The sequence below is a fragment of the Oenanthe melanoleuca genome, chromosome Z, assembly GCF_029582105.1.
Source record: "Oenanthe melanoleuca isolate GR-GAL-2019-014 chromosome Z, OMel1.0, whole genome shotgun sequence".
In the NCBI taxonomy this organism is placed as follows: Eukaryota; Metazoa; Chordata; class Aves; order Passeriformes; family Muscicapidae; genus Oenanthe; species Oenanthe melanoleuca.
In genome coordinates, this window is record NC_079362.1 from 686465 (window position 1) to 701894 (window position 15430).

Below are 15430 nucleotides of genomic sequence, written 5' to 3' on the forward strand. Positions count from 1 at the left end.
TTTGACATATTTCAATCACTTCTCAGAAGTTATTGGCAGGAGAATAGAGGTCTCTTGAGGGTCTCTGGTAGTCATTTGGGGAACATTCCATTCCTCAAATTCTCCTCTGATGCTCAAGAGCCTCGTCAAACCACTTTCTTCCCCTTGAATGCATTCCAGCTACCTTCTCAGGAAGACCATGCTCTTTATTCTCAAGGCAAAGACAGCACACAATAATCACTGCAGCTCCTTGTTCAAGTGTTCTGCCTCTTCTCACTGAGTTCTCTTTTCCTGCAGCATCTTCAGGACGTTCCAAACCTGCGGCATATCCGACTGGGACAGCTCCCCTGCCTCACGCTGACCACGGGTCTCTTTGTTTCCAGTCATTTCCTGGAAGTCTTCGCAGGCTGGCAGGTGAGATGTCAACTCTTTGACCTCAAGTCAAGCAGAACAAAGCAGTCAGAGACCATAGCTTGTCCCTGTCAGCCAAGAGTCATTGACTGTGAGGAAAGGGAGAGGACCAGATTCACAACAGATACAGACAGCTTGTTTCAAGGTTCATCTGGGTTACCATGTTCACCTGCAAAACACCTCAAGAAACGAGGAGAGCAGGAACAGGCCATCAGGAATCTATTTGGATGACTGCTGGCCAAGAGGCCAAAGGATTCCTTCTACTGTCCAGGGCGGCACTGAGATTCAGCAGCCCAGGAAGTGTTCTTAAGAGCAGCTGTCATAGGGACCAAAGCAGGATGGCACTCAGAGGCATCACCCCAGCCCCACTGCTCTGCAGAGGAAAGGCAAGGAGGGCAGAAAGCACCACTTTGGTGACTGCAGTGGCTATCACTCTTTCACTCACTCGTTTTTCTAGAGCCTCTTGCTTCCTAAGGAGAGGATGAATTTTCTTTTTGACGATTTTCATTTCTTCCTCCAGACACTTCTCCCTTGCCTTGAGCTGAGCCTCAGCTTCCTGCAGCTCTGCCTGCAGCTTCTCATTAAAGTTCTGTAAAGAACAAGTGTCTCAATGTGAAAAACAGGTGTTTGCTAGGGAAGGCAGGACCTCCCCTGGACTGGAGAATGTAGACCCTCTCCCTCTGATTATTCTGATATTGAAATTAAGGGGCTCTTAGGCAAAGATATGGGCATAGGAATTACAGTTCTTTACTAGTATGAATAACAAGGCAAACAAAACAACTCTGGAATTCATAACAAACAGAACCAGGACCCAGTAACAGTCCTCTGGGCCGTGGGCACTTTCCCCTTTGGTGCAGTTACTGTCACAGCAGGAATGAGCAGGAAATCCCAGGGTGGTGGATGGTGGGAGCTGCAGAATGTCTCGGGCAGGCGGGAGGGTGCGGCCACCGCGTGGAGAATCCCAGAGCAATAGTGAACAAACGGCGGCCTTGGGCCAGCAGGGCCCGGCTCTGAGCAGGGCAGGGAGAGGCCAAGTTCAGGATTCCAGGAGCACAGCAGCAGACGGTGATAGGTCCCTCAGGTGCCAGGGGTTTCTCCCCACAGTAAGAGACAGCCTGGCCGTCCCTCCCCGATGCCAAAGAGCCAGAGCAAAAAGATCCACAACTGCTCCAGCCCCTGTCTGGTATGTGTATCCCTCTGAGAGAAAAACTCCCAAAAACCAGAGGAGTTTCCCCTCTCCTGTCTCAAGTACTTGGCTATTCAGTGCTTCTTAGCAAGTCAATGGGAAAAAGTTCACATGTAACAAGGAGAAGAAAACCCAGCCCTCAAGAACAAGAGACAGAAAGTTTCATGAGTGGAGTGTCTGCCACTCTTACCTTCACCTGGTTTTCTTGATCACCTCTCTGTCGATGGAGACTCCGGTGATATTGAATTATTCTCACGTCTTCCTTGTTCCTCCTCTTCACTGTCATGATACCAATCTGAGCTGTGGGCAGCTCTGCTTGTGGCTCTCTCTTGATGTTCTGTACACACAAATGCAGAGCAAGTCACAGGGAGCTGCCACCAGGTTCAGCTTTTCCTTCTTTCAGCCTTAAAATCAAATTCATTCAGCCACTTCTTTCTGCTTCCCCATTGAAATATATATTTTAAAATAATTCACGTTTGTGTGAAATTTATGTGGAAAAAACACGCTTGTATAAAAAAATAGAAATCTTTAGAACACAGGCAGCTGGGTGGCTTAACAGGACTGTGAAACCAGAGCTGGCAACAAAGAAAAGAGATCTAAATTAGCAAGTTAACAGAAGTAGCTCAAGTGAAGATGGGCCCTTTCAGAGACAGTCCAGGAAACACACACACAAGCGATGAACACTTGATAAGTATCACCTATCAAGATAACCAGAGTCATCAGGGGAAATAATCTCAGTACTGGATTGCTGTAAACTAACATTAGTGTTCATCTCATCGACATTCATCGCTTCCCAGAAATGGTTTTGTCCAATCTAGCCCAGAGAAAGAAAACCACATGAAAATGTGAAACAAGGAAAGGAAAGAAGAACCTCGGCCCCAGGTGGAAAAAAATTGTCTAAAACCAGCCCAGCCGAGGTGAGGTTTGTGAACATTGTGGGATCCGGAGCGATGGAGTTTGGATCAGTGTGTTCACCCGGTGCCGATCCCAGGCCCGGGGCTGCCCTATTTCGATTGTGGCTGTCTAAGACTGCATTTTGGTCATGAAATAAAAATATTTTCTTTTGATTATTCTTAATTCAGCTTGATCGTTTTATTACCTATAACACTACCCGCCTCTGCTTCCATTGTAACCCTCCCATTCCAGTGCTGGTCTCTGTGGATTACAAGGCTCTGTGCTTTCAGTGCCTGTGGGACTGCTGGCCTCCTCACTAGCAAGAGCTCTGTTTTATGCCCCTGTTCCTGCCCCTCACTCTGTCACCCTTTGAGCCAGGCCTACCTGGCCATTCTCCTGTTGCTCCTCCACCTGCTGCCTCAGCTCTCCCTGAGTCTGGCACAGCACTTCTGCTAAAGCAATCTGTTTATGGTCTCTCTCCAGAAGGGCCTGCACAGAGAGCAAGAGAAGATGGGCTTCACCTTCCCAGACAGCATTTGTGGGCCAAGTCTCTAAGAGTGATGGGCTCACACGTTCCCAAAGCACTGTGCTGCTGCTCTCCTGGGTCATTCTCTGCCCATGGGGAGGCACAGATTCCAAAGTGACACTGGCAGTACAATCAGGGTCCATCTGGGACTGAAGCTCCAACAGCCTCTCAGGCAGCTGACAGGGAAGGGGTGGCATTTCTCAAGGGACTGCTGGGGACCTCCCTCCACTTCTGCTGTGTCCCCTTTGTCATTCCATTGTGACTGACCCCCAGCCCTGTCCCACAGCTCCATCCTGGCTCTGCAGGTGGCTTCCAGTGTGGGCTCACTTCCTGTGAGAGACACTTCTGGAATTCATGTTCTCTTCAGGCCTACACCACCATTCCTGCCTTTCTGACATCTAGACCCTTGTTAGAAATCCTGCTCATTCAGGAGATAAGGATGCATGTAAAGATCCTGTGATGGAGGTCAGAGAGCCTCTACAGCCACCTCAGTATAATGGAGGAAGACCAAGGTGTTTATTCTTCCTCCGTTGTCAACTGAGAATTCAGACCAGCAATAACAGAGATCCTCATAAGGCCCCATCAGCAAATGAACTTACAGACCCCTAGAGACACCAGAGTCACCAAACATCATCTAAAGCATGGAATTGTTCCACATCACTAGGATTGGGAGAAATTTAAAGAATAAACTGGGGAGTTCAAGTCAGAAGAGGCTGGAGGAAGAAATGAACTCTGAGGGGAGAAAACAACCATTTCTGGAGGGGAAACATCTCTGCCTGCTCGGGATGAGTTGATAGAACATGTCTCTTCTCCTGAAGGGATGCCTTTAGGTGAGCTTTGCACTTCCACCTGCCTCTGACCAGAGCCAAGAAGAATCAATTTATAAATGTTACATAATTAGATAGACAGACAGACAGACAGAAAGACATAGATCTCACTTATATAATTTCTCTTACAATGCTTTCTGTTATGACACACATCAACACTCAGCAGCCAGTGCCCCAGTCAGCAGCAATCCTGAACTTGCTCACCTGTTCCCTCAATAAACCACACTCTTGGGGAATCTGGAGCACGTAGGTCCTTATGGAAAGAGACCCAGAGCACAGAACTGGGAACTGCACTCTTTGTGCATCTGTGCTCAGGCAAGCTCTTCTCTTGGTCACACTCACATTGACAGTGCTAAAGTGTAACCAGAAATGAAGCCCAGCCCTTCCCAGCTCCTCTGATCTCTGAGGACCAGCTGCAATTCAAGGGTGTTGATTTCCTGCTCAATTCCCAAATACAATCCTGATTGCATTATTTGACAATTGCTGATCCCTGAGGCTGCCACAAGGTAAGGGTGCTGTTAAAATGGAAGTGATGTGCAAGGTCCTACTGGCAGGCCTGGCATCAGAACAGCTCCTTCTGCACCAACATCCCTGCCCCAAACTGCGTCTTGTCGTGCAGGAAAATGTTGAGCAAAAGCACGTTTGCTTGCCAGAGGAAGAAAATAAACAAGTCTTCTCCTCCTAGCAGCCCAACAACACAACACACCAAATGATCAAAGAGTCCCCTACTCCAGTGCCTAAAGCATCTGGATGCAGTGAGGGGATGCTTGGCATAGGAGCAGCCCTTGTGGGGAGCACTGTCAGGCAGGCATTTCTGGAAGTGTGCCTGGAATGTCCCTCATGAGCCTCCCTTTCCCCAGGCTAAAGCTCCCTCAGCACCTCCTCCTTGGGCTTGTGCTCCCACCCTCCCCAGCTCCCTTGCCCTTCTCTGGACACGCTCCAGCCCCTCAGTGTCTTTCTGCTCCAGAGGGGCCAGAACTGGACACAGCACTCGAGCTGTGGCCGCAGCGGTGCCAGCACAGGGCACAGCTCACTGCCCTGCTCCTGCTGCCCCACTATTGCTGACACAGGCCAGGATGCCCTTGGCCTTCTTGGCCCCCTGGGCACACGCTGCCTCATGTTCAGCTGCTGTTGGTTGGCACCCTGGCTCCCTTTGTCCCAGGAATCTCCCCAAGCAGAAAGTTGCACATTTGATTTAAAATATTGCATCCAGAATTTCAATGTGTCTTTGCTGTTCTTATTAATATAAGACAGCAGTCAAGGACTTGCATCTTCACCCCTACTTGCGGCTCCAATGCAGCTTTCAAAGCTGCAGATTTCACCACAAAATGTATCTCCAGAGACTTATCTCTTCTAGTTTTTGCCTTAGAAGAAGAGTTCAGAAGTATGTACTTTGTTTCTTTTTCCACAAGGGACAAGAATGGCCCCCAATAGATTAATGGACAACACAATCATCTCTTTATACTTATTAAAAGCCAAAAGACAGGAAGGCCAAAAGACACAGAATGGTGAAGAATTACTCAAGAAAACTGAGGAACAGTTCCATGATCACCAAAATAAATCTTCCAGAAAGTGAAAATAAACAAACAAGGACCTGTGATCTCCAGCGCTACCATATGTGCCTTTGGCCATAGCACTGCAGAAGCCAAGAGACAGAGCTTCACTGAGCCAAGGAGCCAGATGCTCACCCAGAGGCAGCAGCACTTTGGTCCCTCAATATGACAGATCCAAGCCCATTTTCCAGATCTCACTGGCACGGGGAATTGCCAGGTCCTGGCAGGACTCCAGCACTCAGCATCCTCAGGCACCGACAGCAACTGCTGCCTGGTCAGAAACTTGCAGCCCTGTCTTGCACTAAAGACAGCACCAGCCAGAACTGACTTACCAGCTCGGAATATTCAGGCTGTGCTGTGACCACGGCTGGAGGCTTGTGCTCCTCTTTGGCCTCATCTTTGGCCTCTTCTCCAGGAGCAGTGGGAACCAGAGGAGAGTCTGCTGTTGGTTCTGTGCTCTGTGGACAGACAGTAGCATGAGGAACAGGGAGTTACCTATCATTTATAACCTTCTTTCTGTTCAGCTCTACAACCAGGTCTACTAAGGACAAATCAGACTTTTACAGCAATGGGATTCTAAATCATTCTGACAAAATTAAAATGTGCTGATTCAACAGTACAGAAAATTGCTCTGAATCAGATAATTCACCCTGGCTACTATCAGCAAGCAACTGAGCTCTGAGTTTTTAAATCTCTGAAATGAAAAATTAGGAAATTGCAGCAATGCCTTTGCATTTGCTGCTGCACACATGGAAATGGATTTTCTCTTAGCCTACCCAGCTAGCTCTCCACACTCTACTACCACAGGCCAAGCTCACAGCTTGCTTCCCAATTCTTAAATACAAGGAACATGAAAGGTTCTTTTCTCACTCACCTCACGAGCAGCATCTCTGAATACACGTCTCAGGTGACCTGTAGTGGGCAGGGAAAATGAACCAAATTCTTTGAGAAAACTGGAGAGAACCGTATTGTTTTCAGAAGGCCTTCTGAGAAGGTCTCCCAGTTTGCATTTTCAAAGTTGTCCTGCTTGATCTGGCAGATTGAGGAAATGTCAGACTCCGCTGCCACAGACTCTCCCATGGAGGGAATGCAACCCCTGCAGCTTCCCTTGCAAATGCTGCCCTCAGCACAATGCTAGCTACAGACACCCTGTTTTGGTGGAACCTGTTGACAGGAGCTTTACCAAACCAGTGGCATCCTAATGCTCTTTCTGTTTCCAAATCAAGCCAGTCACTAAGAAAGAGCAGGAAGACAAACAAAAGCCAGGTTAGGTTACACCCAAGGAAAATCTCTACTTACATGCCAAGTTAGTCAGGTAATATCCTGAATAACCAATGCCATAAAGAGTGCAAACTGCAGCAACGAGTTCCTCAATCATTGTAACACTCTTGTGCATGTTTTCAGACTGTGTTGAAGCACAAGAGCAAACAAGGCTCTTGTCAGTGCATAGCTGCCCACTGACAATCAGGAGGATGTTCCTGCACTGAGAATGCCCAAGAGCTGCTCTGGCACTGAGGCCCTTTGTGCACCAAGGCAGCTTCTGATGTTACCACAACAACGTGGCAACCCTGCCCTGACATCACAAAGCAAACGTTCTGCATTGGTCTGTGACTTTATGCAAAGCAGCCCAACCTTCCCTCCAGCAAACACAAATTAGCCTGGGAAGTTCTCCTGCATCATAAAGCAGCACAAACTCCCCTGGTGGGACAAACCCTGTTGTTCAAGGTATCCAGGAGTGATGTGGAGACAGAAAAGGAAGAGAACTTCTAAGAGGAGTGAGGGCAGGATGGATGTAACAAAGTTTCTAAAATGTAGTTTGCAGAAATTATTACAGAAGCACTTGTCTTCAGGAGAAAATCCTGATGTTGCTAATAGGGAATCAATCATGTATATTATTGGTTAGCAGTCATCTGAACATTTATACTATTGGCTATCCAGGCTCATGCTATTCTAACCCAACAGTGAAAATATTACAAAAGCTGTATACACTTCTAATAAATGTTTCTGGATATTCCACGTCTGGGGACTGTGTATCATTCACACATTGCAATGGCTGTACTACAAGTGAGTACTGAGATGGGACTAAACCAAAGGAAATCAGACCTTTGGCCACTGATGCTTCTGACTAAACCCAAGAATGCCTCTTCCTGGACCAAACCTGCTGCACACACATGAGTCTGCTGCTGCACTGCTGGGGCATCTCAAAGAAACATCTGTGCATCACCCCTGGAGCTCCCCTGGGCTCCCCTGGGCTCTGTGAGCCACAGAGATGGGGCTGGGATGGTCATAAGGAAAGAGAAGAAAGAAGTTACAAAAGAGTGTGGGAAGGTGTAGAAGGTGGTGGGAGGAGGAAGCCAGTGGGACCAAGTAAGTAACTTCCATCAAAATTGGGAGCTACAAGGCAGGGACCCCATAGATGTGGTAGAGAGACCCCATCACCTGCAACTTTCTTTCTCAATTAAAAAAGAAAAAGAATAGAAAAAGATCTGGGCTTTAGCTGTGTGTCTAAATATGAAGCCATGTTAGATTTTTTAATGCCTCCACACAAGCTTGTCAAGTTTTCTCCAAGCCTCCAGGTTCCCCAGCCCCAGGACCACCACTGGCCTGTTTTGTTGGTTTTGCAGGGGTCAATTTTTGATGAGGGGGGAAGAAGCTTGCCATGGGAATGATATTCTGTGAGGAGCTGTCAAAAGCTTTCTCCCTGCCTAGTGAAACCAATCACTGCCTAGCTCTGAGAATAGGCACACTGCTAAGCCAATAAGCAAAGCTGGTAAAAAAATCTGGTAAAAGCTTGTGCCATGCCTGTGGAGACAACATGGCCAACAGCCAGAAGAGTGACAAGTGATTCTGATGCCTTAAGTTCAAAGATTTTCTGTTCTGCTTGGGTGTGCTTTTCCATTGTGCTTGGGTGATGATAGTCTGATCCCAGCTGGGGATTCAAGGGCTGTTTCTTCAAACTTCAGGCCCTAAGCATAAACAACGTGAAAAGAGGAGGGTGGCCAGCAAGCAAGCAAGGAGGATGGAACTTCAGACTTTGAGACTATTAATTGGATGGTTGACTCCTGTATGCAAATGGACTAAAATCTATAAAGATGTGAGTTCATGTGACCAAGCCCTCTTTTGCTTCCATCTTGGAGCCATCCAGGCACTGGTACTGCCAGGGTGTGGCCTTTGAAAGCCTCTCAATAAATACCCATTTTATTCCCCTTAACTTTGTGTAGCCTTTGCTTCAGCTCCTCTAGGCATCAATTCCCTGATGTGGAGCCCAGACAAAATCAACTTATAGCACTGCAGAACTCTATAAAAGCTGTTTCAGTTGATAGAACTTGAGAACAAACGAACCTATGAACACTGATTCTCTCCCGAGTCAGAGAAAAGGAAAAGGTGAAAACACGTGAAAAGAGCAGCACAGTGACACTAAGGTCAGTGCAAAGGAGGGAAGGGGAGGAGAAGGTGCTCTGAGTGTCCCAGCTGAAATTCTCTGCAAGCCGTGGTGAGGATTATAATACAACAAACTATATCTCTTTAATTCATTAGGTGAGGGGGGGATTCCGACTTCACCCATGAGAAAAAAGTACTCATGCTGGAGCATGTGGATGCTGAGAAGTTGTGGTCTGGTGAGAGGTTTGAACAGAGAGAGAGAGCACCCTTTCTTCCAGAGATAGGAGAAAAAGACCCTTGCTTTAATACTAGAACAGATTCTTAAAATAACACCCCATGAACTAAGGGGCTCACAAAAACCGGCAGTTGTGGGAACACTGCTTTGCCCATGGGAGGTACTTTATGTTGCAGGAGATTTGGGCAGGACTTGTGACAAACCACACTGAAAAAGTTCACAGAGAACTGTCTCCCATGGGAAAGACTCCATAGCAAAAGAGATTCCTCTCTGTAAATTATTTTTAGAAGTAACAAACTGACTAAAAATTCCCATGTTTTTTCTCCCTGCACTGTCAGCCGGAAGAAAAAAAAAGGCTGGGTGGGTGGGGAGGCAAAAGGTATTCTAAAGGCTTTTTTAATTCTCAGTATCCTCTTTTGATACTGCTAATAAATTTTTCTTTCTGCCTTTTAAAGTTTTGAGCCTATTTTGGCTTTAAAATGTTTTCTTCTAATCCTTATCTCACATCATTAGCTTTTTAAAATTGTATTTCCCCCTCCTCTGCTCAATTATTACAGAGGAGAAAAAGCAAATGATTTTTTTTGTGGGTGCAGTGAAGTGTGGCCAGCATCAACACCCAACACGAGTGCATGAGCCCACAAAGGGCAGTGGAGAGAGCAGCTGGCTGAACTCAGGCTGTGAAATCTGGGAGGCTGCGTATTGTCCTAATGCAAATTCTGTGTGTGTGTCTGACTGAAAGGCAGGACAGTTCATAAGAAATGCTTGACTAGATGCTTGGACCTATCTACTTCTTTGGATTTACAGGCATCCCTTTTCCTACTTCTTAATTTCATCATCTCCAAGATTTAACTTTTCAGAGGGTGACCATATTTTCTTCTAGGTCAAGGATCAGGAATTGGTTTCAAACACAAAAAATACTCCACAAAGCCCTGCTAAACACACTTCATCCTCCATTCAGAAAATGCAATTATTTCTTCAAAAGATGGAAACTGAAAGCTCTAGCAGCCAACTCTCACCGAAGAGTTTCCAAGCCATTTTTATTCTCTGCTTTCTGTGTCCTACTTCTTAGCAAATGTGGTTGCTCCAAGCACACTGGCATGGACAGAGAACAGACGCTCATGAGGAACAACACGGCTTGGTGCTCCAGCCTGAAAGTTGGAACTCAGAACCCACAAAACCTGCTTTGAGGTGCAACTGAGAGCAACCAGGGAATGCAGCCAGTGGTGACTGCTGGGGTCAGAGAATGGCCCAGAGGCTTCTGTCTGCCAGGTGAAGCCAAGGCAGGAGCGGGTTGAAAGGTGCTGGCGCTGCTGCTGCTCCGTGCACAGAGCCCCGGCTGGGCAGGGCACGGCGCCCACTGCGCTGCGGCTCTTTGTGCTGCCACAGCTGGGCACACCTGGGACAGGTTATGACCACGTGTGGGAAAACCGAGGGGTTTGTGGGGCTGCATTGCTCTGTACACACCCAGGCCACCTGCAGCACAGAGCTTGGGCTGCCAGAGGGGTAAACCAGAGGGAAACAGCTGGAAAAAGTTTCATTGTGACCTTTCCTAACATTTCAACAGAAGTGACCAAAATGAAAGTTACCCAGCAGGGCCCGATCTGTCCTCCTGCAGGAAGGGCCCCACGCTGGCTCCTGCCCAGGGCTGGTGCCTTGTGCTGGCATTCAGCTGACTGGGGACAGCAATGCTCCTGCTCTGGCCAGGCAGTGCCTGCAGCCCTCGGGGCCCTGCAGGGACACCCCCAGCCCAGCCTGGTTACCTGGTACCTATGCCAAACTTCAGGAAAGTATTAGAGTGGAAAAATGTAACTATCATGATCATGATATTTTACTATATTTACATGCTGATTAGGACTGCAGTTTTATATATTTGTAGTATTTTTAACACCTTTTAGTCTCTGAATTGCTGTCAAATGCACTTTGATTTCCAATGGGAAATCTTAAAGTTTTAGTTTAGCTTATAAAGTGAAGTTACTGACATTAAATAATATGTAGTTTGTAGTGTAGTAGGACACAGTCATAGTATGAGTGATTACGATTGCTTAGGCACAATTGGCTTGGGTGGGTACAGGAATGGGAATTTTGCAAGAAGAGATAATTTTTCCTAAGTTTTGTACAAGGTTAGAGAAACACTTCCTGTTTGAAGTAATGTGTTGCAAACCTCTTTTTACTTAGCAGCCTGAGGAAGGTTCTTACTTTTGAGAGTAGTACAATTTTACATTTTAAGAATGGAAAATTGTAGGCAAGTGATGAACTTCAGAATTATTGCAGCAGCAAATTTAGTCTTTCAGAAAGCATTACTGGTACATATCTGATGTAATGCATCTTTTAACCAGGTTTATTTCATATATACCTTTTCTTCTTATTGTCCATTGAATATATCCAGTACACATTGGATAAATTTGGCACATGCTCAATCCAAAGTTGCAGCTTCGAGCAGATTTTTTAACAGGACTAAGGGACATGGTTTCCTGTGTAATGTGAAAAGTAGCTGAAGCCTTTGACTATGATTAACTTTGATATCATAACTTGGTTGAATATCATTTTGTTCTGAGAGCTGTTAAGTTGGTAAATGGTTAACTGGTTATTGAGTTAGTTAGATATGGAAATAACTGACTTGATGGCATGAAAGAAGTGGTTTTTTAAAGACACTGGAGACTGGAGGAGCGTAAGCAAAGCCTCATTAGTAGATACCAACTTGTACTATCCTTTGCTTTCCTTTTATTTGTTTTTCCATCTTGCCTGTGGTCAACTCTAGATAATCCTGAAACTGGAGAAAATCCTCTCCTCCTGGGGCTGGTCCAGCCCTGCAGGGACAGGCACAGAAGGGGGTTTGCTGGGAGCCCTGGTGGGGTGGTCTCCAGTGTGCTGGCTTCTTCCTGCATCTCTGCCACAGGGCTGGGCAGGATGCTGCTCTCCACGGCCCCCGCCAGCCACTGCCAGTACCAGTATATTCCCTCCTGCCTCTGTCTCAGCCAGGGCCAGACAGGGTCTGGAAGATGCCATTTTCAATGGTAAGTCCTGCCAAGCCCCTGGGCCTGAGGCCACCCAGGAGCACAGGGCAATGGGGACTTTCCAGGGCACTGACCCAGCCTGGCTGCTGGCCCCTGGTGCCCTTCCCATATCTGTGTCCATGGCAATGTCTGCCAGCAGTCCCAGACCTGTGTGCCCAGGTGTGAGAAAGGAAGGTATGGGTGTCCCATTGTGACATCACTGGATGGTGGAGATGACACTGCTGGCTGATGATGTCACCAGGGAGTCATTTGTGACCTTGCATTCCTCTCTGTTTATATTCAAGTGCTAGATGTCCCTCTGTGGCATCACTGAGTGGCAGATTGTGACATCACTGGGGGATGGATATGAGGTCTCATTCTTCTCTGCTTGGATTTTGGTGCCAGCTGAGCCTGGGTTCAGACTGGATTGGTCTTTGACTCCTGCCAAGCATGGCTGGTCCTCATCTCTCCCCTCCTCCTGTGACAGGCATACATGGCCACAGGGACAGAGTGGAGCTGCCCCATCTGCCAGGACACTCAGAATGATGCAGCTGCTGCTCTGCCCTGCCACAACCAGCTCTGCCTGGGCTGCATCCTGCGGTGGGCAAAGAAAAATCCCTCGTGCCCACTCTGCAGCACACGCTAGAGACTGCCAGGTTTTCTGAGCAGGGGGTTGTAGGGCCGGAGCCTGTGGGTGGCCTCCAGCCCGAGGTGTGGGCAGGACTGTTCCAACAACAGCAGCACCTCCCGGATCCTGTGCGGCCCCAGCTGTGCCAGAGGCTGGCAGAAATCTATGGGGACCAGTGGCGGAGGGCAGAGGCTGCAGAGGCCTCCATCCTGCCCAGCCTTTGTGCCGTGTCCGGATGCAGAGGCCTGGCTGGAGCTGCTGCAGCCTCTCCTCAGCGGGCACACAGCTCTGCTGTGCACGGCTCCATCGGCGCCATGGTGGGCAGCGCAGCGAGGAGGCAGAGCTGCTGTGCTTCCATCACGGCACAGGGACACCAGGCCTGTGCCAGCACCAGCGCCAGCGCCTCCAGCTGCACTAGCTCCAGGAGAGGACTCCTGCCCCTGGCCCTGCAAGCTTCAACGTGGAGCAGGAAGCTGGAATGTCACAGCCCAGCCTCCAAGGGAGCCACAGCTGTCCCCAAGCCGTGCCTGACCCTGCAGAGTGGGACGAGCCCCCGGAGGAGCCAGAGCAGGCAGCAGTGGCAGATCGGTCTGCCCAGGGCAGCATCTGCAGCCCCTCTGCTCCTGGCCAGGGCAGGGACACTGTCTCAGGGATTCCCAGCATGCCCAACAGAGGAGAGCCCCCAGATCCCAGGAGTCTCTTTAGCCCAGCAAGAGGCCACCCTGCCGGTGGCACTAGTGAGATTCCAGGAACCCTTTAGCCAAGAAAAAGGAAATAAATTCTATTCCTCTGACAAACTGCCTAGGTTCTGTTTTCTCCCCCTTCTACTGTCTTTGCCTGATGCCAGTATCTCACCACTGAGGGACCCTGGAGCCCAGGACCATTTGGGCAGCATTTCCACACACAGGAAATCCTGCTGCAGCCGTGATGGTGGAAGAGCTTCTGAGAAAGTGGGTGCTGTGCCCCACATGGTTATCCTGGAAGATGTGTCAAATCTGTCTGCTGACTTACCTGGAATTCTGTAAGGTTTTTGACACAGCTCCCCCCTGCAAAATCCCTCCCCTCAATGAGAGAGAGATGGATTAGGGCAAAGCAGAAATGAAACTGAGTGAGGATCAGCAGATCTATAGGCAGAAATCCTGTATAAAATAAGGAATCAAAATTCATTCTGAGAAGGAGAACCAGCCCCAGGAGCAGTCACGGCCACGGAGACAGACTTGGAAGGGTCACCGGAGGCCACCAACTAGGCAGGGACAGGTGGCAAAGCCCTGAAAACAGCTTCAGATATCTAGTGTCTTCAGTTGGTCTGTTTGTGGGTTCTTGGTTGGTTGGTTGGTTGGTTATTTGGTTATGACTTGACTGGCTTATTCCAGATTATTTTAATTTTCATTTGAATTTGTTAGTTGCTGACATTCTGCTTCAGATGTCCAAAATAAACATTTTCATTAATATTTTCCTCAAAACAGTAATTTTTATCTTCTGTCTAATTGAATGTCTAAATGTTCACTTTAAAAGATATAATCACTCAGCTACTGTTAAAGAGAACAGGCTTTATTTCACTGGAAAACAGTTGATGACACAGTCTCTGGTAACTAATTTCAAAATGTTGTATACACTCACAGCAAAGAAATCCATTACTATATTGTAACCAGTTCTAGTACCTGTGATTTTACCATTTTTAAATTCTAAGAGTTTAATTCCAGTGTATTTTTAATTGGCAAGTGAGTGTGATTGAAGAGTGTCTTTTGGCCTCTGTCGTGTCACTGTAAAATCAGTATCCCTTGTTTTAATGATTTTTTTCTTTCTCTGTGGTTTTCTTTGTCTTTGTTTGAAGGCTTTTCCAAAAGAGATTCCACACCACCTTTCCACTGGAATCTCATTTCAGCTCTACACTCACTATTTCAGAGGGGTCAGCAGCACTTCATCATAGTTTTTCTAGCCCATCAACTTCATGAATAGTGACTACTCTCACAACTCTTCACACATTTTAATTTTGGTTCATAAAGACTGCTTTTCTGTTGTATGTTTCTGCTCCCCTAACCCAAATCAATTAACATCAAATTCACTTTGTAAAGTGACCACGTATTTGAAATCTGCATTCACATTCACTGCACTGAAGGTCCATGTCCTAGTTTGAAGGACAGGGGTCTGCCAAGAAAGGCAGAAATTTTCCTTTTAAACAGAGACCCGAACTGCACTTCCCCCAAATATTATAAACGTTTGAATCAAGGACTCTGAGGCAGAGATAAGGGGGTAGGAATAACAGCTCTTTTACTAATATATCCAACCGTACCAGCAGAAACAACAGCAGTTGTTAAAATTACTAACAAAACAGAACAGATTACTCGGTTCTAGTCCTTTCTTTAGCTGTGAGCACGCTCTCTCTCGGCGGGAGCGGAGGCGGGAAGGGGCGGCTGCGGCCGCGCCGGTCTCAGGGGGGTGCGGCTGGAGCGGGCAGCTCCTCGCTCACCGTTTGGGTTCTGGTGCTCAGCTGTGTCCGCAGAGACTGGAGGCTGGAGCAGGGCAGATGCAGGGCAGGTGATGGCAGAGGGTCTGGCTCTCTCCTGCGTTCGGCCGCGCGGCTCCAAGACCGAGAGGATCCTCCTCCCAGCTCCCGGAAACACAAGTCCGCTCCGGAAGCCCGAGAGCCCCTCTCCAAGCCGATCTCACCTACCCCTTTTGTCCAGAGCCCGCAAAGATCCGCGGTGTACCCGGCAGCTCTATTGGCATGACAATGGGAAAAATTCTTTAAATTGACACAGCAATAGGAAAAACACTCAACCCCCAACAGTCCACCATTCTTTCTGCTTTCTGTTT

General features: G+C 47.8%; 1 protein-coding gene across 2 annotated transcripts; it reads right to left on the reverse strand.

Annotated features, from left to right (window-relative positions):
• Positions 1–6897, reverse strand: LOC130265558 (uncharacterized). Of its 2 annotated transcripts, XM_056514710.1 has the most exons (7): positions 6676–6896; positions 6251–6288; positions 5709–5834; positions 2855–2959; positions 1767–1913; positions 836–979; positions 1–414 (listed from the first exon to the last, which is right to left on the reverse strand). In XM_056514710.1, the coding sequence occupies exons 1-7, from the start codon at positions 6770–6772 to the stop codon at positions 253–255; spliced, it is 819 nt and encodes a 272-aa protein (XP_056370685.1). In that variant the 5' UTR covers positions 6773–6896; the 3' UTR covers positions 1–252. The 2 variants fall into 2 exon arrangements, with proteins under 2 accessions (XP_056370685.1, XP_056370687.1); XM_056514712.1 differs by lacking the exon at positions 2855–2959 and having other exon boundaries at positions 6676–6897.
• Between the last annotated feature and the right edge of the window lie 8533 nt (positions 6898–15430).